Source organism: Thunnus thynnus, chromosome 23 (assembly GCF_963924715.1).
Source record: "Thunnus thynnus chromosome 23, fThuThy2.1, whole genome shotgun sequence".
In the NCBI taxonomy this organism is placed as follows: Eukaryota; Metazoa; Chordata; class Actinopteri; order Scombriformes; family Scombridae; genus Thunnus; species Thunnus thynnus.
This window is the reverse complement of record NC_089539.1, coordinates 4,456,146-4,480,851: the sequence shown is the minus strand read 5'-3', so window position 1 is coordinate 4,480,851 and position 24,706 is coordinate 4,456,146. Positions and strand designations below refer to the sequence as shown.

The following is a 24,706-nucleotide window of genomic DNA, read 5'->3' as shown; positions in this document are numbered from 1 at the left end:
ACACACACACACACACACACAGAGGCTCTGCTCCCTGTCTGCCAGCTGTGAAGCTGAAGCAGCATACGTGCAGTCTCACACATAGCCTCCTCACAGACCACAACCTTTTTTCTCACACTGGTTATTAACAGAAAACCTGGATTACTGGATTCTCTGCTATGTCTATGGTGACTTTTGTAAAACCTACCAAATACCATTTTTTAATCTTCAATTCAGGGAAATTTTCTTTAGTGCCATTGCACAAGTTCAAAAACTTTCAACTTTTTGTCTTCACCTATTGTCTTCACCTATACTTCCCTTTTTCTCTCGCTTTTTTAATCCACATATTTAATCTTCCCATTTATTTTTTTATTCTTTACTTAAAACTGCAGCACTCACAACAGACCATCCCCATTGTACCCAGGCTGTATTCTGTACAACATGACATCACTGTTAGGTGTGGTTATAGGTGCAACAGTGTACTCGTCTGAACACATCCATCAGTAATGCCAGGTGTAGTCACTTTAACAGCTAACCTGCTTGTATAGCCAGCTCATCCAAACAACAAATCACATGGCTGCACTATATACAACACAGGAAACCTGTATTAATGGTTTCAGCTCTACCTCCATAAATACGTAGAGTACTTTAATAATTCCAAAGGTAAATTGTAGTATCTGTAATACTGTACAGATACGAAATACAAATAATGAAACATAAATAACTAAAATCTTAATTAGAAACCAAACTAAAATTAAATACTAGAATCATTCTTTAACTCTAATATGTACAATGATAGTGTCTGGGTATATGCTGTACATGGTTAGGGCAACTGTAGTAGATACTGTATAATGTCTTGTAATGATACAGCAAGGCGCATCACTGGAATTGCACAAATGAGTGTTGAAAATAACTATACAGTGAAACTATATATATACAGGCGGTGACAAATTAAAGGAAAAACCTGAATAAATGAATGGAGAAACATAACAAATGCAGATGCTTCCACACAGGTGCACTGCATGGTACAATTAAGCAATTAATATTCAATCATGCTCTGTGGCATGTATATAAATGCTGAGCAGGCCCAGTTGATTCTGATTTTATATCAAGATGGCAAGATGAAAAGATCTAGGTCTAAGTGACTTTGAAAGAGGGTTTGTTGGGGCAACTCTTCCTCAGGTGACTAAGAATGTCAATGCAGCACGTGATCAGACTGTCAGCAAGAATAGTCCGTAGACAATTACATAGAGAGAGATATTATAGTAGGGTGGCAGTGCATAAACCCTTCATTACAAAGATGAATACACATTTGAGAGTTCAGCGGTGCAAAAACCACAGGCAATGGTCTACAGACATGTGGAAAAAAGTAATATGGTAAAATGAGTCATCCTTCAACATATTGTTGACAAGTGGACAAGTGCATGTGTGGCAACACCAAGAGAATGGTACAGGCCGGAATTATTGACCCCTACAGTGAGGGGATCTGGTGACTCTGTTATGCTGTGGGGGGCAATTTGCTGGCATGGTTTGGGTCCCTTTGTCCTCTTAGAGGGAAGGGTCACTGCAAATCAATACAAAGTTGTTCTGGGTCATCACCTTTATCCTATGATGAAACATTTCTATCCTGATGGGAGTGGTGTCTTCCAGGATGACAATGCCCCAATTCACTGGACATGAGGAGTCACTGAATGCTTTGATGAGTATGAAAATGATGTGAATCATATGCTATGACCTTCACAGTCACCAGATCTCAACCCAATTGAACACCTATAGGAGATTTTGGACCAACGTGTTAGTCAGCGCTCTCCACCACCATCATCAAAACACCAAATGAGGGAAAATCTTTTGGAAGAATGGTGTTCATCCCTCCAGTAGAGTTCAGAGACTTGTAGAATCAATGCCAAGGCACATTGAAGCTGTTCTGGAAGCACATGGTGGCCCCACACCTTACTAAGACACTTTATGTTGGTTTTTCTTTTAATTTGTCACCTATCTGTACTCCGGTATATATTGAACATGCAGGTATAACTGAGGGAGTGGGGTACCACAAGGTTCTGTGCTTGGTCCCTTATTATTTATGATATGATTATGATAGACAATATAATTACTCCAATACAGATGTAATATATCAATTTTTGGTCAGATGATTTAATCTTGTATGCATATGTCTCTTCTCCAACTTCTCCAGACATGTTTTGAGATCACAGTCTACCTTTAACATTCTTCAGACATCTCTGCAGGACTGTTAACTGGTACTGAATGCAGATAAGACAAAATGTCATTCAATTTTAGATATTCCTGCCATACTGCCTGCCTTAATGATACTGGTATTGAAGTTGTTCAGTCTAATAAATATTTGGGATTTGGTCAGATAGCTGTCTTACTTTTAAATCTCATGCAGAAAAACTGGCACGGAAACCAAACCTGGGTTTTTAATAATGGAATAAAGCATGTTTCTCTCTCTGAGGACAAGGAAACCACTGTACAATCATTAATCAAGTCTGTGTTTGACTAAAGAGATCTACTCACAAATGTTTTGGGCAGCTGCAGTGACTTCTTGGAGTCTCTCTCTTCCTGGTTGCCTGGTGACAACAAGACAACAAGACAACAAGTCAATAACCCTGCACAATAACCACCTGTAAAATCACAGCTTGTCATTTCTACGCTTTGGTTTTTGTGCAGATTATACAAGCAAGACATAACCAGACCCAGGCTAGCTGTTTCCCCCTGTTTCCTGTCTTTATGCTCAACTAAACTAACCTGCTGCTGGCTGTAGCTTCATTTTTATCCTACAGATATGAGAATGGTAGGGATCTTATGTAACTCTCTGCAAGAAGTCAAATAAGGATATTTCACAAAATGTCAAACTATTTCTGTAAGGTCAGCTGAACCTCATTTAATTGCTGCAGTGTAATAAAGTTTGCGTTGGCTAGAGGACAGTCCTGAAAATGAGTTTGGAAAGCCTCAAATGTCAGAAGTTGAAGTAAAAATGGACTTAACGGTATTGATTAGCTATTTTACACTATGAGGGGGTAAAAGAATGACTAAATATCTTTTTAATATATAATCTTTTTTTTTTTTTTTTAAATTACCAGTGCCTTGTTTACCTCAGAGTCCTGCCAGTTTCCTTTGGGATGCTACATAACAATCCTAACTTTCAGGCTCTGGCCTCCTGCCAAATTGGTGTATTCAAAAACTCAACAACAAGCTGAACTTGAACTCTGACGTCCTGATGACGTGAAACAACACACACCACTGCCTCTGATGAGTTCAGTTCTAGCTCCAAACATCAAAAAACCCTTTATCAGAGTCCAAGAGGGGTGAAGGAGAGTAATACTTTAAACTTCACAGACGTGCGTACATGCACACACAAGAACACACACACACACACACACACACACACACACACATTCAGAGTTAAGTACCTGTGACCTTAACCCTAGATTTATGGATGGCTGTTCAAACCAGCTTGCCTATGACGCAGCACTCAAATAACATCATTCCTGAAATAATCAACATTTTAAGAGAACCTCCATTCCCACAACTAATAAAAGTAAATTATATGACTCATTTAAAGAGTATTACCAGGAGCACTACAGTGTTTCCCCTTTAAATATTCCCTTTGTACATATAATTTGTAGCTCAGTGCACATGCCAGTTAAAAAACTGCATACAGAGAATTGTACATATTTAACAAGGAATTCAATTTAAGAATATAGCAACTCAGCAAAACACTTAATACGATTTGAGACCATAATCTGTGATGTCAGTGAAAAATAATTTCTGGAGTTCACAGAGCTGGGGACTGACTGTACAGACTCCCACAATGTTTGCTTGAGTTTGAAAGGTATCCCTCTAATTAAAATTCACAGTAACAATAATTGTAACTCCAATTGCTTTTACACAATATGTTCATCAAATATCTCCACTCATAGACTCACACAATAGTATGTTTAACAATTTACATCACCACAATGATTTTTTATAAAAGAACTGGCAATTGAAAATGGTAACATCACCAAAAAAATCCAACAATATTAATAATAGTCAACTTTATTTATATATCCATTGTTAACTTTTTTTAAGCATAAAAATGAAAACAGTGACACACACAGTAAAATATAACACTGTCTGATTTAATAGCAAATGTATGTGTCAGGGACCAAGCAGGTCAGGCACAAGAGACACAATGCAATTTAAGGGTTTTATTTACCCAAATTTCAATGTCCACAACAAACACTCAATCATGAGCTATGGGTCCAAATCAGAAACTGACCCAGAATCCTGAGCAATGAAAATACTGAGATGACTCAAAGACATTTTGCAGTAAGGAAAACCCACTTAAATGAATGAACTTGCCATCGATGGCACAGCGGGTGACAAACTTGGTGGGCTTGAAATCGATGTCCTTGGAAGGCAGGTGGGAGGCATGGGGTTGGATGTGACATACGGTCACCAGGCATGTCAGGTTATGCTGGGATCAGACTACATGAATTCAGCCAGATCGGCAACAAATTTCCAGCATTGGGCCCAAATATGAACGTCGGGAACAAATAACAGACATCTTTACCCCTTGTTGTATGACATAATCAAAGAACAGCAATGTGGCGTCTGGGATACCCCATGACACCCTGACAAAAAGTCTAGCATGTCAGAATTTTAGTATTTTCCTGCCTAGTTTGACAACTCCTATGATGTGTTTCTTGACATTGACCAATAGGATGACAGATGTAATATGATCATATGATCATATGTAAACATGATGAAGAGAAAGAGGGATGCTGCTGTTGCTGCTCTCAGGTGGAACAACAAAACTGAAGAAATGTGTGTTGAGCAGTAACAACAATACCCTTGCCTTTTTGATGTTTCCTCGAGGGAGTACCATGACAGAGTCAAAAAAGACAAATGTTGGTGAGAAATAGTGCATATGCTGTCACTTCAGAGGCAGTGTTCAATGAAAAGAACTGCAGTTTTCTTGATTTCAGTTATAGTGATTGTGAACCACCTGATATTAAAACATATCTTTGTATCTTCATTTACCAGAGTATACAATTCCCAAAACTCAATCATTTTTTCCTCCATGAGACCTTCTGTTTATATACAGCAAACCTGGTAGCTAGCTACATTTATATAATGTTCTTGAGATGTTAACACATCCGTTATCTCAAGATCTCTCTCTCCACACTGTCCTCTTCAAGACACCCAGGAATAGGTCCGCAATAATTTTTTTTCTTTTCTTTTTAGCGCTTCTGTAACCAGCCATCATTGACAATTTCTTGACCCGCCCCTCTAATGGCCTATGAACTTGTGCAAGGTCATGAAAGGCAGCATGCAATGACTGATTGGGGTCATACTTATAGTGTTGCCAATCTCCACAGCAAGACACAGAAAGAATTTATGGCACTGTGATTGCCTAATCTGACACGGTGACCATCATGAAAGACAAAAATATTGTGTAGTCTGATCCCTGAATTAGAGGTTTTTCTGTAGTAATGAGAAACATAAAAAAACACCAAAAAAAACTACCTGCCAGAATTTGAACTAAGTGATTTAGTTATTTACATATCAATGACTCTGATTATGATTAGTCTAATCAGCATGATGGATGGAACAAATGATTAGGGGAGTGGAGTTTTTACCACCTTTATTTCCATGGGGATTGAAATATGGGTAAAGTTTCTCCTTGAAGTTGCAGCCATTAAAGGAGTAGATAAGAGCTGCGGCATCTACGTCATAAAAGGAGACCAGACCCTCCTCATAATCCACAAACACCCCCACCTTCTGAGGTTTCGACTTCAGAGGGAGATGGACTGATGATCCAGAAGCTTCGTACCGTGTTCCATGGTTCAAGAATACAGACCAGCAGCAAATCTCTGCGCTACATGTGGGCTCCCTTTTGTTGACAGACTCTCTGGCCACTCCTAAAACCCAGCCAGTCTTCCCTTTAACTTGAACTTCAAAGTAAAATCTTCCTGAAGAGAAACTTTGCTTTCCTAAAACAGAATAACAGGAAAATCTTTTTGGACTGGGTGTAAGAATCTGTTTTACATCACTATGACTGACTTGTTTCCCATCATCAGACAGGATGAGAGCTGCATGTGCTGTTTCAGGATCAAGAGTCACATCCACTGCAAACTGCTGGACCCTCTTCAGCTCAACAGCGGCACACAGCTTCCTCACTTCTATATCAATTGTCTCCTCCAGCTGAGCCACAGCTCTCTTAACAGCCCCCTCATATGATGAGTGAACTCTGACCTCTGTCCAGTCTTTGGTGGGTGGAGCAGGGTTCAGGGATGGGAAGCTTTGGAGGAACTGGAGGTGGTCTTCAGTGTGTGAGAGCTGCTCCACTTCAGCACTTCTCTTCATCAGCTGAGAGATTTCATCTTCCAGCTCTTTGATGAAACCTTCAGCCTGTTTCTCTGTTGTTTTCTGCTTCTCTTCAATCATCTCAATAAGCTCAGTCAGACTTCTCTCAACAGACTGGATCAGAGCAGTGAAGACCTGCACACTGGCTGCTGTCTCTCTGTCTGCATCTTCCTTGCTGAACTTTACTGACTGTTTGATCTGCTGAATCTTCAGTTGTCTCTCCTGGATCATCTGCTGAACATCAGTCACTTTCTTTTCCAGCTCAGCCTTCTTATTTTTATATTCTTCCTCCACAGAAACAATACGATGCCTTTTGTGATTTGTATCAGTGCAAAAATGACACACACACATCTGGTCAGTCTTGCAGAACAGCTCTAGAGGTCGATCATGCTTCTTACACATTCTGTCTTCCAGGTTATTCACAGGATTGATCAGCTTGTGTCTTTTCAGGCCTGGGATTCTCTGATGAGGCTCCAGGTGAGTCTCACAGTATGAAGTCAGACACACCAAGCAGGACTTCAAGGCCTTCAGTTTGGTTTCAGTACAGACGTCACAGAGAACGTCTCCTGTCTTTGCTTGTTGTTGCTCTGAGCTGCTGCTGGTTTTCTTTTGAACTGACTGTCTGAACTGAGCAGCCATCTCAGATATGAAAGTGTTGACCCTCAGTTTAGGCCTTTTGTCAAAAAGCTCTTTACACATGGGACATTGACACTGGATATTAGTATCCCAGTGTTTTGTGATGCAGTTCTTGCAGAAGTTGTGTCCACATGGGATGGTGACAGGAGCAGTAAACACATCCAGACAGATGGAACACAGAAACTGATCTTCAGAGAAGAGACTGCTGGCTGCTGCCATGTCTAATAACAAAAGTGAAAGTGTCAAATTAAAACAATGAAATGATAGGAAATATTACAATATGAGCAAAAGTCATGTTAAAACAAGTCTTGTGTTGCACATCACTGAGACATTCTGGGAAATAGGACTGGGCAATAATTCAGTTTATCTACAGTAAACCCATCTAGTACCAACAAGTGAGAAGGAAAATATCTTGGAAGACAACCAGTATGAAACCCCACGATACCTTAACAGAAAAAACTACTATGTCAGACTTTTTTTTAGCATTGTTGTCATTGGGTGAATATTCTCCTGATTTCCTTTTAATTACTGTAAAATACAATGAATTCTATCAACTGTACTCACCGAGTGTGCAGCAGGTCTGTTGTATTTTTGACCTGAAAGCCTGAAATCACAGTTGTTTCTTTGTTTATTGAGAAGGATGCCTGTCTTCACTGCTGCTGTACTGCCGCCTTGAGTTACTTTCAGTTTCATTTACTGTAAAACATGTGACTGTGGAACCTCCTCTCTTCCCAGTACTCATCCACCTCTTCATGCAGGTCAGCCAGTTATGTTTTGAAGCGTCCTTGCAGTTTAGAGGTGATTATGGTGACTTACCACAAAATGGACAGATTATATTTCACATAGATTACAAATTAAAACTTATTTTCACCTGGAATATAATATATGATTAACAGTGCTGTCTCTTGATTAGATATCTCTATCAGTGGAGAAAACAGGAAAGAAGATGAGATACAGTGGCAGTTATTAAATACTAAAAAACTGAAAGACACAAGTCATATCCTCATAGAAGTATAATAACAGCTTAAAAACCAATATCATATCACTTCAATGTTATTTTTAATGCAAATATGTTCCTTAATGTGGAACTGGAAGTAAGTGATATTCTTAGGAGCATGTCACATAATACAGCTATCAAAATAGCAACAGAATGGAAGTGTAATGGTCCTTTAAGACAGGTGACATTGTCATACAGTGAGGAGGTATTTTTATAACTTTGAAGGTACTTTATTGACTATTGCAGTATTTTTCAAAGTTATAGAGTTTTAGTTATAAATCATGTACATATAGTCTACATATACATATGCATACACATACATACTATATATATGCTACATATATTCTTAATTTGTAACAGTGAACATCAATGCAGTTTAAAATTTATTTTAAAAGCTCATTCTATATTTTATCCAGTATAATATAACTCTGACAACAATTAAAGCAGATTTGATGCTCACTGTGATAGATTATGAAGCCCAAGAAAGTTTAATTAAATACCACAGAATAAATGAGTGGAAACCAACAGCTGCCTGGAAAGTAGGGAAAATATATTCAAAATATGAAGCACTGCAGCATGACTTGCAAAAGCAGTTAGCAGGAATGTAGAATAATCATTTGCACAGTAGCAGAACTGCAGAATCACCAGTATGGTCTTTTAGGAGTAAATTCAAGATGGAAATCAGTGTCACTGAGAATCTTTACAGTGTATGGTTACCCAGTGCTGCATGTGTGACTTCTCAGATTTTTTCTGTCAGTGCTGTGTGGTCTCTGTCTGAAGTTGTATGAGTTGCTGAGCTCATCCAGACAGAAGAACAGAGGAGCTGCTCTCTACTAGCAAACTGCAGCTGATGCAGAACATCTCTGTTGCCAGTAGTTCACCAGATCCTTTAGTGGGGATTTCCAGGTCTATCATGCCCTCTGGTGGCCATGATGGAGGCTCTCAGCTCATGCCATTAATAGCCAGTGGTGGAGGAAGCGTCCAGATTCTTTAACACAAGTAAGAGAAGTAATACGGCAATGCAAAGTAATAAATTGCAAGCAAAGGTCATTTATTTAAAATGTTATTTAATTGAAATACGCACAGAAGTATTCAGTATCAATGTAATTAAAGTATCAATAGTGAAAATACTCACGCTGAATGGCCACTTTCAGAGTGATTATTGGTGCATTGATGCATTAACATGTGAGCAACATTTTAATGTTGTAGCATGTCAAGTTACAGCTAATTTGAACTCTTTGATTCAAGATTCAAGAACTTTATTGTCATTACACAAGCACAACAAAATTGCAATTGCATCAACCTCGAATGGTGTATTTGTATTTAAGACTTCACACATATTTACTTCACATATATTTACAAAGAATAAATAAGACAGAAATATAAAAATGTCAGTGATAAAGAGTACAGAATCTAAGCAATATAAGTACAAAATATAAGCATTACAAAGAATAAAAATGCAATTAACGATAAAATACAACAAAAATACAATTAACGAGATGCAAAAGCATCAGCAGCAAAAGTACAGTAAAGGTGTGGTGTATAGATGTGGAGTGATGGTGTATTGGGGTGTTGAATGACGTGTGGTTGTTAAAGAAATACTGCACATGGTCAGTGGCTTTAAGTGACATGTAAATAAATACATACTGCACATGTCCAATGATGGCAGCATGTCAGCACTGGTAAGAGGAGAACAAAGCCGCTGCCTCTGTGCACGCCGCCATTTTGCATTTGTATACCACTGAGTTGTTTAATCTATAACAATGCATGTAGGTAAACTCTTAATCAGCAAAGTAAATAATAACACCAGTTATTAGTTACTTTGCTCTACTTTGTAGTGGAGTAAAATGTCCGATATTTGCCTCTGAAATGTAGTGGAGAAGAAGTACCAAGTAGCCTAAAGTCTATATGTTCTGTGCTCAAATGTTTGATGACCTCATAGGAATAAAAACACTTTTCAGTCTTTCATATCAATTGTTCAGCAATTTTGACATACTGTACTAGAAAATATCAGACATACAACCAAAAATGTTTTCCCCATTTGATTTGATTTGTTTTCAGAAACAATTTCAATAAGAAACATTTAGATTTCAGAATTATTAATCAATCATAAAATGTGTTACCAATATTTAAAGTCATATGAAAGCTTTTTTATTTGTTGCTTTCATAATTAACAGTGATTTTTACATTGTGCAGACAACTTTCCTAAATATAGACTTGTAGAAACATAAAAAACATAAACGTAACATAGAAAGCAATAACCAGGCTAATCAGTATGACTGTGAATCTTTTTTGAAAATGAAATGATTAGTCTAATGCCTTTTTATGTCTCACGTAAAGCACTTTAAATTGCATTGTTATTGAAAGGTGCAGCACAAATGAACTTGCCTCGTCTAGTCTAATCAGTGTGATTGACAGGAGAGATGATGAGAGGGGCGGAGTTTTTACCACCATTATTAGCACGAGGACCAAAGATCATGTAGAGTTTTTCTGTTAAGTTACAGCCAGTAAAGGAGTAGATACGATCTGCAGCATCAGCATCGTAAAAAGAGACCAGACCCTCCTCATAATCCACAAACACCCCCACCTTCTCAGGAGTCGACCTCAGAGACAGAGGAACACGGGTGTCATCAAAAGCTTTATAGTTACATCCATTTCTCAGACATATAGTCCAACAGCCATTTGTGGGGAACAGTTCGATTTTCCCCTTCCTGTTAATTGACCCTCTAACCACTCCTAAAGTCCAATCAGTCTTCTCTTTAACCTGAACCTCATAGTAGAATCTGCCTGAAGAAAAACTTTGCTTTCCTAAGACAGCACAACAAGGAAAAAATCTTTCTGGGTTGTCTGGAAGATTCTGTTTTACATCACCATGACTGACTTGTTTCCCATCATCAGACAGGATGAGATTAGGATGTGCTGTATCAGGATCCAGTGTAACATCCACTGCATACTGCTGGACCCTCTTCAGCTCAACAGCGGCACACAGGTTTTCAATCCCTTGACTGAGTGTCTCCTCAAGCTGAGCCACAGCTCCCCTCACAGTCTCCTCATATGATGAGTGAACTCTGACGTCTGTCCAGTCTTTGGTGGGTGGAGCAGAGTTCAGGGATGAGAAGCTTTGGAGGAACTGGAGGTGGTCTTCAGTGCGTGAGAGCTGCTCCACGTCAGTACATCTCTTCATCAGCTCAGAGATTTCCTCTTCCAGCTCTTTGATGAAACCTTCAGCCTGTTTCTCTGTTGTTTTCTGCTTCTCCTCGATCATGTCAATGAGCTGAGCCAGACTTCTCTCAACAGACTGGATCAGATCAGTGAAGACCTGCACACTGGCTGCTGTCTCTCTGTCTGCATCTTCCTTGCTGAACTTTACTGACTGTTCGATCTGCTGAATCTTCAGTCGTCTCTCTTCAATCATCTGCTGAACATCAGTCTCTGTCTTTCCCAGCTCAGCCTTCTTCCCTTCATATTCCTCTATCATAGGAATGATGTGATGAAGCTTGTGATCTGACTCAGCACAGGACTGACACACACATATCTGGTCAGTCTTGCAGAACAGCTCCAGAGGTCGATCATGCTTCTTACACATTCTGTCTTTTAGGTTCTTCACAGGATCAATCAGCTTATGTCTTGTCATAACTGTGATTTTCTGGTGAAGCTCCAGGTGAGTCTCACAGTATGAAGTCAGACACACCAGGCAGGACTTCAAGGCCTTCACTTTGGTTTCAGTACAGACGTCACAGAGAACTTCTTCTACCTTTTCTTCTTGTTGTTCTGAGCTGCTGCTGGTTTTCTTTTGAACTGACTGTCTGAACTGAGCAGCCATCTCAGATATGAAAGTGTTGACCCTCAGTTTAGGCCTTTTGTCATAAAGCTCTTTACACATGGGACATTGACACTGGACATTAGTATCCCAGTGTTTTGTGATGCAGGTCTTGCAGAAGTTGTGTCCACATGGGATAGTGGCAGGATCAGCGAACACATCCAGACAGATGGAACACAGAAACTGATCTTCAGAAAAGAGACTGCTGGCTGCTGCCATGTCTAAGAATGAAAGTGAAAGTGTCAAATAAAAACACTGAAATGACAGAACAACAGAACCAATCACAATATTTGTTTACAATAACTTCCGGATAGAAAACCTCTGCGTCACGTACATACAAATTAATGGCAAACGGGGAGTAACAACTGAGAAATACACTCAACTGAAGAGAAAATGGTTAAATGTTGTTGTGTATCAAGATGCTGGGTAACAAGACAGAGTGGAGAAGGGTTCGGGTTTTTCAGTGTGTGTGTGTGTGTGTGTGTGTGTGTGTGTGTGTGTGTGTGTGTGTGTGTGTGTGTGTGTGTGTAACTCATCCCATAGCTTTAGAGTTCAATCCACTTGGTAATGAATCCGTTTTGTTTACCCCATAACCCCAAATCAGTTCAGTTCAATCCAGTTTCACAAACATAAAATAAAGAAATTTTTAAAATCCGCTCCGGGTTTTACCGCTGACCCCCACAAAACAAAACAAAACAAAGATGCTAGCAAAGCAACACAGTAGGCTACATAAAATAAGTAGAAACATCAGATAGGTCAGACCACCGTGTTTAACTATATATCTTTAAACGTTACATTTACGGCTGAAAAAGACAACGGACATGAACGAAATTGCCGATTTCACATATCCCCGCCGGTTGTCTACCCGGAAGTGACAGCTGTTGTTAGCGCGACGTCACGGTGATTCGGTTTATGTTACAATATGAGCAAAATTCATGTTGAAATAAATCCCCAAAACAAACCCATCTATTACCAACAAATAAGGAGAAAAGTATCTAGGAAGACAACCAACAGGACACCTCGCAATGCCCTAACAGAAAAAACTGCCACTTTTTAGCATTGTTGTCGTTGTGTGAGTATTCTCCTGATTTTATTTTGATTACTGTAAAATACAATGAATATTATCAACTGTACTCACCGGATGTGCAGAGGGTCTGTTGTATTTTTGACCTGAAGGCTTGAAGTCACAGTTGTCTGTTGTTGAGAATGACACCTGTCTTCACTGCTGCTGCACTGTTTCCTTGAGTTACTTTCAGTTTCATTTACTGTAAAACATGTAGGCTAACTGTGAAACCTCCTCTCTTCCCAGTACTCACCCACCTCTTCCTGCAGGTCAGCCAGTTATGTTTTGTAGCATCCTTGCAGTTTACAGGTGATTATGGTGACTTTACCACAAGGTGGACAGATTATATTTCAGACTGAGATTACAAAGTAAAATTTATTTTCACCTGTAATATACAATGTGATTAACGGTGGTGTCTCGTGGTTAGATATCCCTTCATCTCTCTACAGTCGTCTCTCCTGGATCATCCGCTGAACTTCAGTCTCTGTCTTTCCCAGCTCAGCCTTCTTTCCTTTATATTCTTCCTCCAAAGGAACAATACGATGCCTTTTCTGATCTGTCTCAGTCCAAAACTGACACACACATATCTGGGGTCTCATTTATAAAACAGTGCGTAGGATCCATACTAAAAATGTACACGCGCACAAAAAATAATCAGATTTATAAAACCATGTGTGCGCACGAATGCACATATTTTTCACTTTATAAATCACAGTTCACCGTCTTATGTACTTTATTCACGTTTCAAATAGTTGTAAAGAATGCTAAATGAAATAAATAATATGTATATATAAAGAGCCCCAGAGGCAGCGCTGTTGTTCTGTCTAGTAAAAACATGAAACTTCACGGATGTTGACCTGTTGATCATCTCAGGAGTCAGGCTGCTGACAGCTGAGATGACCGGCCGGTTTCAACCGGTCAGCGGCTCCTCACATGTCTGACGTCCAAGCAGATTTACAAACAGGCGTTATTTGGATAAACTGACCACATATTGGGAATCTAAATTGTTACTTTCTCACCTGAAAAAATCTTAAAACTTAAGAAAGTGACACGTTAACAGTCCTACAGCGAAAATCACAACAGCTTAGCCTGGCTCGAAATCTCCACCATCGCTTCTGCCGGTTGGTGCGAGATGCATTCTGGGATAGGTTTGACAGTGAAGGATCCATCCATCCGAGAAGAGAAGGTCACATTTCTCGGCTGCATTTGGAGGAGCCTTCTAAATGAGACAGCCTTGGCCGCGCCGCTGTGACGCATTCGGTCTTCAAATTCAGCCTTCGTTAGGATGGAGCCCCTTAACTGAGACACAGTTTCTGTCTTCCAGGTTCTTCACAGGATCGATCGGCTTGTGTCTTTTCAGGCCTGGGATTTTCTGATGAGGCTCCAGGTGAATCTCACAGTATGAAGTCAGACACACCAGGCAGGACTTCAAGGCCTTCAGTTTGGTTTCAGTACAGACGTCACAGAGAACGTCTCCTGTCTTTGCTTGTTGTTGCTCTGAGCTGCTTCTGGTTTTCTTTTGAACTGACTGTCTGAACTGAGCAGCCATCTCAGATATGAAAGTGTTGACCCTCAGTTTAGGCCTTTTGTCAAAAAGCTCTTTACACATGGGACATTGACACTGGACAGTAATATTCCAGTGTTTTGTGATACAGGTCTTGCAGAAGTTGTGTCCACATGGGATGGTGACAGGAGCAGTAAACACATCCAGACAGATGGAACACAGAAACTGATCCTCAGAGAATAGACAGCAGGCTGTTGCCATGTCTAAGAACAAAAGTGAAAGTGTCAACTAAAAAGGGAACTGAAATGACAATAAATATTACAATATGAGCAAAATTCATGTTGAAACAAGCAGGACTGGGCAATAATTCAGTTTATCTACAGTAAACCCATCTAGTACCAACAAGTGAGAAGGAAAATATCTTGGAAGACAACCAGTATGAAACCCCACGATGCCTTAACAGAAAAAAACTACTATGTCAGACTTTTTTTTAGCATTGCTGTCCTTGTGTGAGTATTCTCCTGATTTCCTTTTGATTACTATAAAATCCAATGAATATTATCAACTGTACTCACTGGGTGTGCAGCAGGTCTGTTGTATTTTTGACCTGAAAGCCTGAAGTCACAGTTGTTTGTTGTTGAGGAGGATGTCTGTCTTGCTGTACTGTACTGTTGCCTTGAGTTACTTTCAGTTTTATTTACTGTGGAACTTCCCCTCCTCTCTTTATTTATCCACCTCTTATTTATCCAGCCAGTTATGTTTTGAAGTCTCCTTGCAGTTTAGAGGTGATTATGGTGACTTTGCCACAAGATGGACAGATTATATTTCACACTGAGGTTACAAAGTAAAACTCATTTTCACTTGAAATATAATATATGATGAACAGTGCTGTCTCGTGGTTAGATATCTCTATTAGTGGAGAAAACAGAAAAGAAGATGAGATGCAGTTATTAAATACTAAAAAAAACTGAAAGACACAAGTCATATCCTCATAGAAGTATAATAACAGCTTAAAAACCAATATTATATCAGTTCAATGTTATTTTTACTGCAAATATGATCCTTAATGTGGAACTGGAAGTAAGTGATATTCTTAGGAGCATGTCACATAATACAGCTATCAAAATAGCAACAGGATCCAATAGTGCACGTGATGTCAAGCTGGGTGAAAATACTAGCCAGCTGGGGACCCAGGGTTGTGGAGGGCCTACTGCTGCTGCTCCACAATCTGAGCTAAAATTGTCTATCACACATTTGTAAGGCTGTATTCTTTTTTATTTAAAGTAAAGATGGTAAGCTTTAAAACATTTATTACACTTCTCTTTCAGCAGCTTTCACTAGATGAAAGGTCTCTATTACTTTTGATATTTGCTAAGCTTATTTTTACATTAGTTAAAATTTGTTTAAATCAAACTTATTTTTCATTTACATTTCACGGCAAGATGGCCTACAGTATAAATATAATAATAGAATAAAATAGAAAATAAAGCATTTTTCAAATAAGCATCTGTCCTTTTTCTTTTCAATTTTCTTAAGTCTTTAGTCATCTTCCTCATCTACTTTCTCCTCCTCCTCCTCATCTATAGCTAGATGTTTTAGGGCTTGGTAGATCCATAGACCGCAAAAAAATAATGGACGTAGCCACTGTGATGACACCCATTGGTTTGTGGACTGTTTAGCTCAGGTTTAGCCTCGAGTTTGATATTTTGACTGTTGCCGTCTTTGATTTTTGGAGCCAGAAGTGACCATATTTGGACGAGAGGGTGGAGCTGACCCGAATGCTAGCTGCTAGCTTGGTTAGCACGGTGTATTTACAGTCAATGGTTAACTATGATAATGCTAATACTAATTTTCGCTAACAAAAAAACAGCTTAAAACCATTAAAACAAAATGTACTTACTGGAAAAACTGAACATCCAATTCATTAAAGGGTCTTTTAGTGCAACTAAATGCTGAAAAAGACTTTTTTAAGCCACAAGAATTTTACAATTTACTTTCAAGAACCGAAGACATTGAAATAGCAACGGCTAAGTCTACGCCTATACTCTGTCAATCTGGGGTTACGCCATGTTTACGTTACCTAACCAATGTTGTCGCCATAGTAGCAAATTGTTAATCACAAGGTAGCCATGCCCTAAAGCATTCCCTGCTTTATTGTCAAATTTATATTAAATGTGACCATAATTACAAAATGAACATCATGCTGTATTGAAGAAGACTTGAAAGTAGCGATTGAGAGCATAAACTCATTAGGAAAGTGTTGAGGTAATAAAGTAAATGAGAAGTATGGCCTTTTTCTCATAGACTTCCATACAATCTGACTTATTTTGGGGCCAGTAGAGTTGCCCCCTGATGGCCATTAGAGAGAACGCAGGTTTCAGGCATTTCCACATTGGCTCCGCTTTTCAGACCTGAACCTACCCACTTAGGTTGATCTGATACTTGTTGCTTTGAACACGTACACAACACAACACCTCCATAAATAAGCATGACACAATCAGCATGAAAAGCAGGTCACAATGACAAAAGGCGATTGTGTCTATTTTGTTTGCTGGAAAGAAGTAGAAAACCATTTGGACTTAAGTTGGCAAACGCCACAAACTTGTGGTCTCATTACCTGTCCTGCCTACTTCTTGTGTGACTGACGCGCATGTACACACAAACAAGCAGTGAGTGTCATGATGTAGGCTCCGCTCAACAGGATGCAAGGCCACCTTACATCAATAGGGTGAGAAGCAACTCGCTATAAAAAAAAAAAAAAACAGTAAGAAAGTAGTTGGCTGGAAATGTTTTCATATCCAGCCTTCTGGCCGTAAACAAGTGCTTATAGAAAACTGATTAAAGTATCATGATCCTTTAACAAACAAGTGACACTGTCATACAGTGATGAAAATATTTTTAAACCTTTGAAGGTACTTCATTAATCATTCCAGTATTTTTACAAGTTAGTCTGTCATCTTAGTTACAAATAGTGTACTATTTTGCATATACGTATGAGACACACATACACATATGTATACATACATACTGACTACATATACAATTCTTAATCTGTAACAGTGAACATCAATGCAATTTAAGTCAAAATTGACTTAAAAGCTCATACTACATTTTATCTAAACATAACTATGACAATAATTAAAGCAGACTTGATGCTCACTGTGATAGATTATGAAGCCCAAGAAAGTTGAATTAAATACCACAGAATAAATGAATGGAAACCAACAGCTGCCTGGAAAGTAGGGAAAATATATTCAAAATATGAAGCACTGCAGCATGACTTGCAAAAGCAGTTAGCAAGAATGTAGAATAATCATTTGCACAGTAGCAGAACTGCAGAATCACCAGTATGGTCTTATAGGAGTAAATTCAAGATGGAAATCAGTGTCACTGAGAATCTTTACAGTGTATGGTTACCCAGTGCTGCATGTGTGACTTCTCAGATTTTTTCTGTCAGTGCTGTGTGGTCTCTGTCTGAAGTTGTATGAGTTGCTGAGCTCATCCAGACAGAAGAACAGAGGAGCTGCTCCCTACTAGCAAACTGCAGCTGATGCAGAACATCTCTGTTGCCAGTAGTTCATCAGATCCTTTAGTGGGGATTTCCAGGTCTATCATGCCCTCTGGTGGCCATGATGGAGGCTCTCAGCTCATGCCATTAATAGCCAGTGGTGGAGGAAGCATCCAGATTCTTTAACACAAGTAAAAGAAGTAATATGGCAATGCAAAGTAATGCATTGCAAGCAAAGGTCATGTATTTAAAATTTTATTTAATTGAAATAAGCACAGAAGTATTCAGTATCAATGTAATTAAAGTATCAATAGTGAAAATACTCACGCTGAATGGCCTCTTTCAGAGTGATTATTGGTGCATTGATGCATTAACATGTGAGCAACATTTTAATGTTGTAGCATGTCAAGTTACAGCTAATTTGAACTCCTTTGTACACTGCTGGGTTGTTTAAGCCATTACAATGCACGTATGTAAATTCTTAATTACAGTGTCCCTGAAGTGCACATCACAATGACAAATAAGAAAACACGACGACAAATGACAAAACATTTGTCATTTGGCACTGAAGGAGGCACCGTCCTATCTATCTATCTATCTATCTATCTATCTATCTATCTATATATATATATATATATATATATATATATATATATATATGAAAGCATGTGAATTTTTGTTGGTTTTTTTTTTTACTTCACACGAAAAACAGAAAAACAAAGTAATACATTGATTGTTTACAAGGACCCCAAATGCCTCCCCCTCCTCCTTCCTGTTAAAAAGACAGACAGTGCGTCTGTCCAATCAGTGATGATCCTTGTCAATAGGAGAGCGTCCAATCAGCAACAAGCTTTGTCGAGACCTACCTTTTCCGGTAGAAGTTCATGTTGTTGTGCTTTCTACTTTTGCGATCGTGTTGTCTGCGTCTGCGGTTGCGTTTTGTTATTTCTTGTCGTTGTGCTTTCTACTTTTGCGATCGTGTTTTCTACTTTTGCTGTTGTGTTTTGTTATTTGTTGTTGTGTTTTGTTATTTGTTGTGTTTTGTTATTTGTTGTCGTGTTTTCTATTTGTTGTCGTGTTTTGTCATTTGTTGTTGTGTTTTTTGATTTGCTGTTGTGTTTTCCTATTTGTCGTTGTGATGTGCACTTCAGGGCCACTGTACTTAATCTACAAAATAATCAAACTCCAGCTGTCAGGTAAGTGTAGTTGAGCAAAAAGTCCAATATTTGCCTTTGAAACGTAGTGGAGTAGAAGTACAAAATAGCATAGAATTAAAGTACTTAAGTGCAAGTACTTCAGAATTGTATTTAATTACAGTACTGAGCAAATGTGCATGGTTACTTTTCTGGCACTGACAACAGCTGAGAACAGCTGATTGCATTTTTAATGATATGTCTTAATTGTTTAATCAGTGGAACAGACATGGTTTATTTCTATGCTCAAAATCGTTGATGACCTTGTAGGAATAAAAAGACTTTTCAATCTTTGATATCAAATGTTCAGCAATTTTGACTGTACAAGAAAACATCGGACATAGACCCAAACAAACTTTCCTCATTCGATTTTATTAGTTTTCATTAATGATTTAAATGAGACATATACATTGCAGAATTATTTCTTAACCACAAACTCTCCTGAAATCACAATGATTCTTAAACTGTGTCTAATATTCAGAATAATATATTTGTAAATACACTGCCTTTACAGTTAACTGATCTCTCTCTCTCTCATTCTAACATTTTTTATTATATTTTGACATTGTCATAGACAACTTTCAGATTTACTGAATATAGATAAGATGTAATTACATAAGGACACATGAGGATATATATGATATATGGGATGATGAATCTGATATAATGTTTATATATAAGATGTAGGTCTGTTGGCTTTGCACTCTCTCTCTCTCTCTCTCTCTCTCTCTCTCTCTCTCTCTCTCTAGACCACACACTCGCTATGCACTGAGCTATTCCTTAAAGGAGGTATTCTACTTGTACAACACATTTTAGTTTAAAAAAACATCTTAAAATACATTTTTTTTAAAAATCCCTGATGCTCAGGCCTGGTGGGGGTCAACTCAGGCCTGGCAGCCAGGCTTGCAATACACTAGTGAAAACCCTGCTACTGATGAACAATAACGTTTTCTGAGTCTGACTGAATCACAATCTCACATTCATTGTGCTAACGTAATGTCACAATATCAGAAATGGCAGGAAGCGATGCACTCAGGGAGATCACCACTCCTGACCATTTAAGAAGCGATGTGTGGAAAGTGTTTGGATTTCTGTCCACAAACGTAAAAATGAAACAAAAGCAGGCCCACAGTAAAAGACTTGAGCCTGAATGATCAGCGCTGCAACTGCAGTGCAGGGTTTGGACACACAGCTCTTACTCACACTATCATTTAGACTTTCACTGCATCCTGACCCAAAATAACATGTCACGTATTGATGTAAACAAGCGCATGCTGACGTGGATTTATATATATTTCAGTTAAATGTGTAGTTTAATTACTATGAATATATATATGATGAAAGCTTATTTAATATTTTGATTAACATGATTCATTTTGCACCTAAGCTTAATTGTTACTTAGCAAGAAAGCTATCACCTATTTATTGGTAATGTTGGAATGACCTCTAGTGGACAGAATGTATAACAACCACCTGCTGATAGTGGCATTGGCAATGCATAAGCCTGTGTATACAGTGTATAGGTACATAGTAAATATTAATAATAGGCAAAATTTGAGCATTAAAAATTCAAATGTTAAAATAATAAGGGATGAAATTTGAATTGGATTATAGGGAAAGACTGACAGCACTATTAAGATGTATGTTTGATATTTTGAAGTATGGTTTTTGTATCACTGCTTCTTCTATGTACTTTATTGAATTGTTCATTGTTTTTGGATGTTTAACACCCTGAGTGGTTTGGATGTTTAAGCACACTTGCCATCATAGAGCTTGTCAGCCTATTGGTGTGCATGATGTATAAATATGGTTGTGTTTTCCATTTTTTAAACACTCTGACCTGACAAAGATCTAAGTAGGATCGAAACGTCATTATTAAACTTTTGTGGCCTGGAGTAAGTGTGCAGGTGTTACCTTTTACATTGATGCTGTTTCCTGATAGCCTTGCACCTACTTGATGTGTGTATAATTAATCTCCGTCAACATAATTACATAAGGAGACATGAGATTTAACTTCAGTGATTAATATTTTTCTGCCAACTGTATTAACTGGATACATAAAAATAAGAGGTTGTTTAGAATATACCAATTACCACATTAACTAGAGTGACAGGGCACACTTTCTTTGGAAACGAAATGATGAGTCTAACTTGTGTTACTGACAGGACAGATGATTAGAGGGGGGGAGTTTTCACCGTCAGCATTATGAGAGGGATTGAAATATGGGCAGAGTTTCTCAGTGAAGGTGCAGTCGGTAAAGGAATACATGAGAGCTGCAGCATCGACATCATAGAAGGAGACCAGACCCTCCTCATAATCCACAAACACCCCCACCTTCTCAGGCTTTGACCTCAGAGGGAGACAGACTGATGGACCAGCAAGAGCTTTGTACTCATTTCCCTTCATTAAGCCCACAGTCCAATGGCCATTTTCAGGGGACAATATAAAGTAGCCCTTCCTGTTTATTGACTCTCTGGACACTCCTAAAATCCAGTCAGTCTTCTCTTTAACCTGAACCTCAAAGTAAAATCTTCCTGAAGACATACGCTGCTTTCCTAACACACCTAAAGCTGAGGAAAATCTTTCTGGGTTGTCTGGAAGAATCTGTTTTACATCACCATGACTGACTTGTTTCCCATCATCAGACAGGATGAGATAAGGATGTGCTGTATCAGGATCAAGAGTCACATCCACTGCATACTGCTGGACCCTCCTCAGCTCAACAGCGGCACACAGGTTCTCAATCTCTTGACTGAGTGTCTCCTCAAGCTGAGCCACAGCTCTCCTCACAGTCTCCTCATATGATGACTGAACTCTGACGTCTGTCCAGTCTTTGGTGGATGGAGCAGGGTTCAGGGATGAGAAGCTTTGGAGGAACTGGAGGTGGTCTTCAGTACGTAAGAGCTGCTCCACTTCAGCACATCTCTTCATCAGCTCAAAGATTTCCTCTTCCAGCTCTTTGATGAAGCCTTCAGCCTGTTTCTCTGTTGTTTTGTGCTTCTCTTTAATCATCATAATAAGCTCAGCCAGACTTATCTCCACAAACTGGATCAGATCAGTGAAGACCTGCACATTGGCTGCTGTCTCTCTGTCTGCATCTTCCTTGCTGAACTTTACTGACTGTTTGATCTGCTGAATCTTCAGTCGTCTCTCTTCAATCATCTGCTCAACATCAGTCTCTGTCTTTCCCAGCTCAGCCTTCTTCCCTTCATATTCCTCTATCATAGGAACGATGTGGTGTCTCTTGTGATCTGACTCAGCACAGGACTGACACACACATATCTGGTCAGTCTTGCAGAACAGCTCCAGAGGTCGATCATGCTTCTTACACATTCTGTCTTTTAGGTTCTTCACAGGATCAATCAGCTTATGTCTTGTCATAACTGTGATTTTCTGGTGAAGCTCCAGGTGAGTCTCACAGTATGAATTCAGACACACCAGGCAGGACTTCAAAGCCTTCACTTTGGTTTCAGTGCAGACGTCACAGAGAACTTCTTCAGAAAAGAGACTGTTGGCTGCCATGTCTAAGAATGAAAGTGAAAGTGTCAAATAAAAATGAAACTGAAATGAGCAAAATTCATGTTGAAATAAATCCCTAAAATAAACCCATCTAATACCAACAAGTGAAAAGGAAAATATCTAGAATGACAACCAACAGGACACCTCCCAATGCCTTAACAGAAAAAACTGCCATGTCAGACTTTTCTAGAATTGTTGTCGTTGTGTGAGTATTCTCCTGATTTCCTTTTGATTACTGTAAAATACAGTGAATATTATCAACTGTACTCACCGGGTGTGCAGAGGGTCTGTTGTGTTTTTGACCTGAAAGCCTAAAATCACAGTTGTTTGTCGTTGTCTTCAGTTCTGGTCTACTGTCGCCTAGACTTACTTTCAGTTTTTTTACTGTGGAACTTCCTCTTCCCAGTATTCATCCACCTCTTCCTGCTGGACAGCCAGTTATGTTTTGAAGCTAGAAGTACAGCATTGAGGAGAATGACTTTCTAGAATTTCTATTGATTAAGTCCTCCATTCAAACTAAAATCAACATCAAATCATCTAACCTGGAATTACCTCTGTTACCATCAAACCTAATCAACATCACAACTAAAAAAAACTAATATCTAAAATCTACAAGATAATTCCACATTTGACTTAACAATATCCGTCACTACCAAAAAGTTGGAACAAGATCTAAAAATTGACCCCAGTGCCGACTTCTGGACTCAAATCTGCAAAAACATCATCTCTCTATCCTCTAACACGAATATCCAGCTCATATGATATAAGATCATTCATTGAGTACACTACACATGGGGAAAAGATGTTCAAAATGGGTTTTATAGACACTTAAATTTGTCCTTATTGTACACAAAACACTACTGACACCTATATGCATGCCACATGGGACTGTACACCAATTAAACAGTTCTGGCGGGATATCAAGGACAACCTCTCCTTTTTTTTGGGCTGCCACATCCCATCATCCCCTTCACTCTGCCTACTAGGAGACATTTCCAACAAACCTAAACAACACATCCAGTAGAATACTCTCCATTGCCTTAACCATCGCCAAGAAAACTATCCTCATGAACTGGAAATCAACGCATAAAATCAACATTACAATTTGGGAAAATCCATTTATTGAAAACATGTCAATGGAAAAATTATCTGCGTCCATCAAAAGCAAAACTATGATTTTGACATAATCTGGAATCTGTTTATTAATAGTCTTAACTCTTGATCTCCACACAAATTATACTTGACCTCTTTTTGCCTGTTATGTATATACAGTGAACATCAATGCAATTAAAGTCAAAATTGACTTAAAATCTCATACTACATTTTATCTAAACATAACTCTGACAATAATTAACACAGACTTGATGCTCACTGCGATAGAGTATGAAGCCCAAGGAAAGCAGCAGCTGCCTGGAAAGTAGTGAAATATATTCAAAAATGTGAAGCACTGAAGCAGTTAGCAGGAATGTAGAGTATTCATTTGTAGCATAACTGCAAAATCACCAGAAAAGTCTTTTAAGAGTAAATTCAAGCTGGAAATCAGTGTCACTGAGAATCTTTACAGTGTACGTGTGCCCAGTGCTGCATGTGTGAGTTCTCAGATTTTCAGTCAGTGCTGTGTTGTCTCTCTGTCTGATGTTGTGTGAGTTGCTGAGCTCAGAGGAGCAGAGGAGCTGCTCTCTGCTAGCAAACTGCAGCTGATGCAGAACATATCTGTTGCAAGAAGTTCATCAGAACCTTTAGTGGGGACTTTCAGGTCTATCAAGCCCTCGGGTGGCCATGATGGAGGTTCTTAGCTCATGCCAATAATAATCAGTGGTGGAGGAAGTGTCCAGATGCAAGTGCATTGCAAAATAATGCATCGCAAGTGTTACGCCCATAGAGTGGAAGCTCACTCAAGGGGTGACATATTTTAGAAAAATAATTTATTCTGAAAGAACAAATTAACACTTTGTGAGTCAGCTGATCTTCAGTGTAGCTTTACTCTTTTAACGATAACTGCCAACTTAAATTAGTTGGAACAATACAACGACAATACAAAACAATAATAATATAATATTAAAACTCAATATTTCAAAATACAGTAATCATGTATAAACTAGCTATTTCCACTATAAA

General features: G+C 38.7%; 2 protein-coding genes across 2 annotated transcripts; both read right to left on the bottom strand.

Moving 5' to 3' along the window:
- Positions 1–4,019: 4,019 nt before the first annotated feature.
- On the bottom strand, positions 4,020–7,661 carry LOC137175853 (E3 ubiquitin-protein ligase TRIM39-like). Its single transcript, XM_067581766.1, has 2 exons — positions 7,549–7,661; positions 4,020–7,205 (listed from the first exon to the last, which is right to left on the bottom strand). Exon 2 carries the CDS (start codon positions 7,201–7,203, stop codon positions 5,572–5,574), a length of 1,632 nt encoding a protein of 543 aa, XP_067437867.1. The 5' UTR covers positions 7,204–7,205; positions 7,549–7,661; the 3' UTR covers positions 4,020–5,571.
- Positions 7,662–8,468: 807 nt separating this feature from the next.
- Positions 8,469–15,222, bottom strand: LOC137176275 (E3 ubiquitin-protein ligase TRIM39-like). The gene is made up of 3 exons (XM_067582471.1): positions 14,944–15,222; positions 14,140–14,631; positions 8,469–12,022 (listed from the first exon to the last, which is right to left on the bottom strand). The coding sequence occupies exons 2-3, from the start codon at positions 14,627–14,629 to the stop codon at positions 10,380–10,382; spliced, it is 2,133 nt and encodes a 710-aa protein (XP_067438572.1). The 5' UTR covers positions 14,630–14,631; positions 14,944–15,222; the 3' UTR covers positions 8,469–10,379.
- Positions 15,223–24,706: the final 9,484 nt, after the last annotated feature.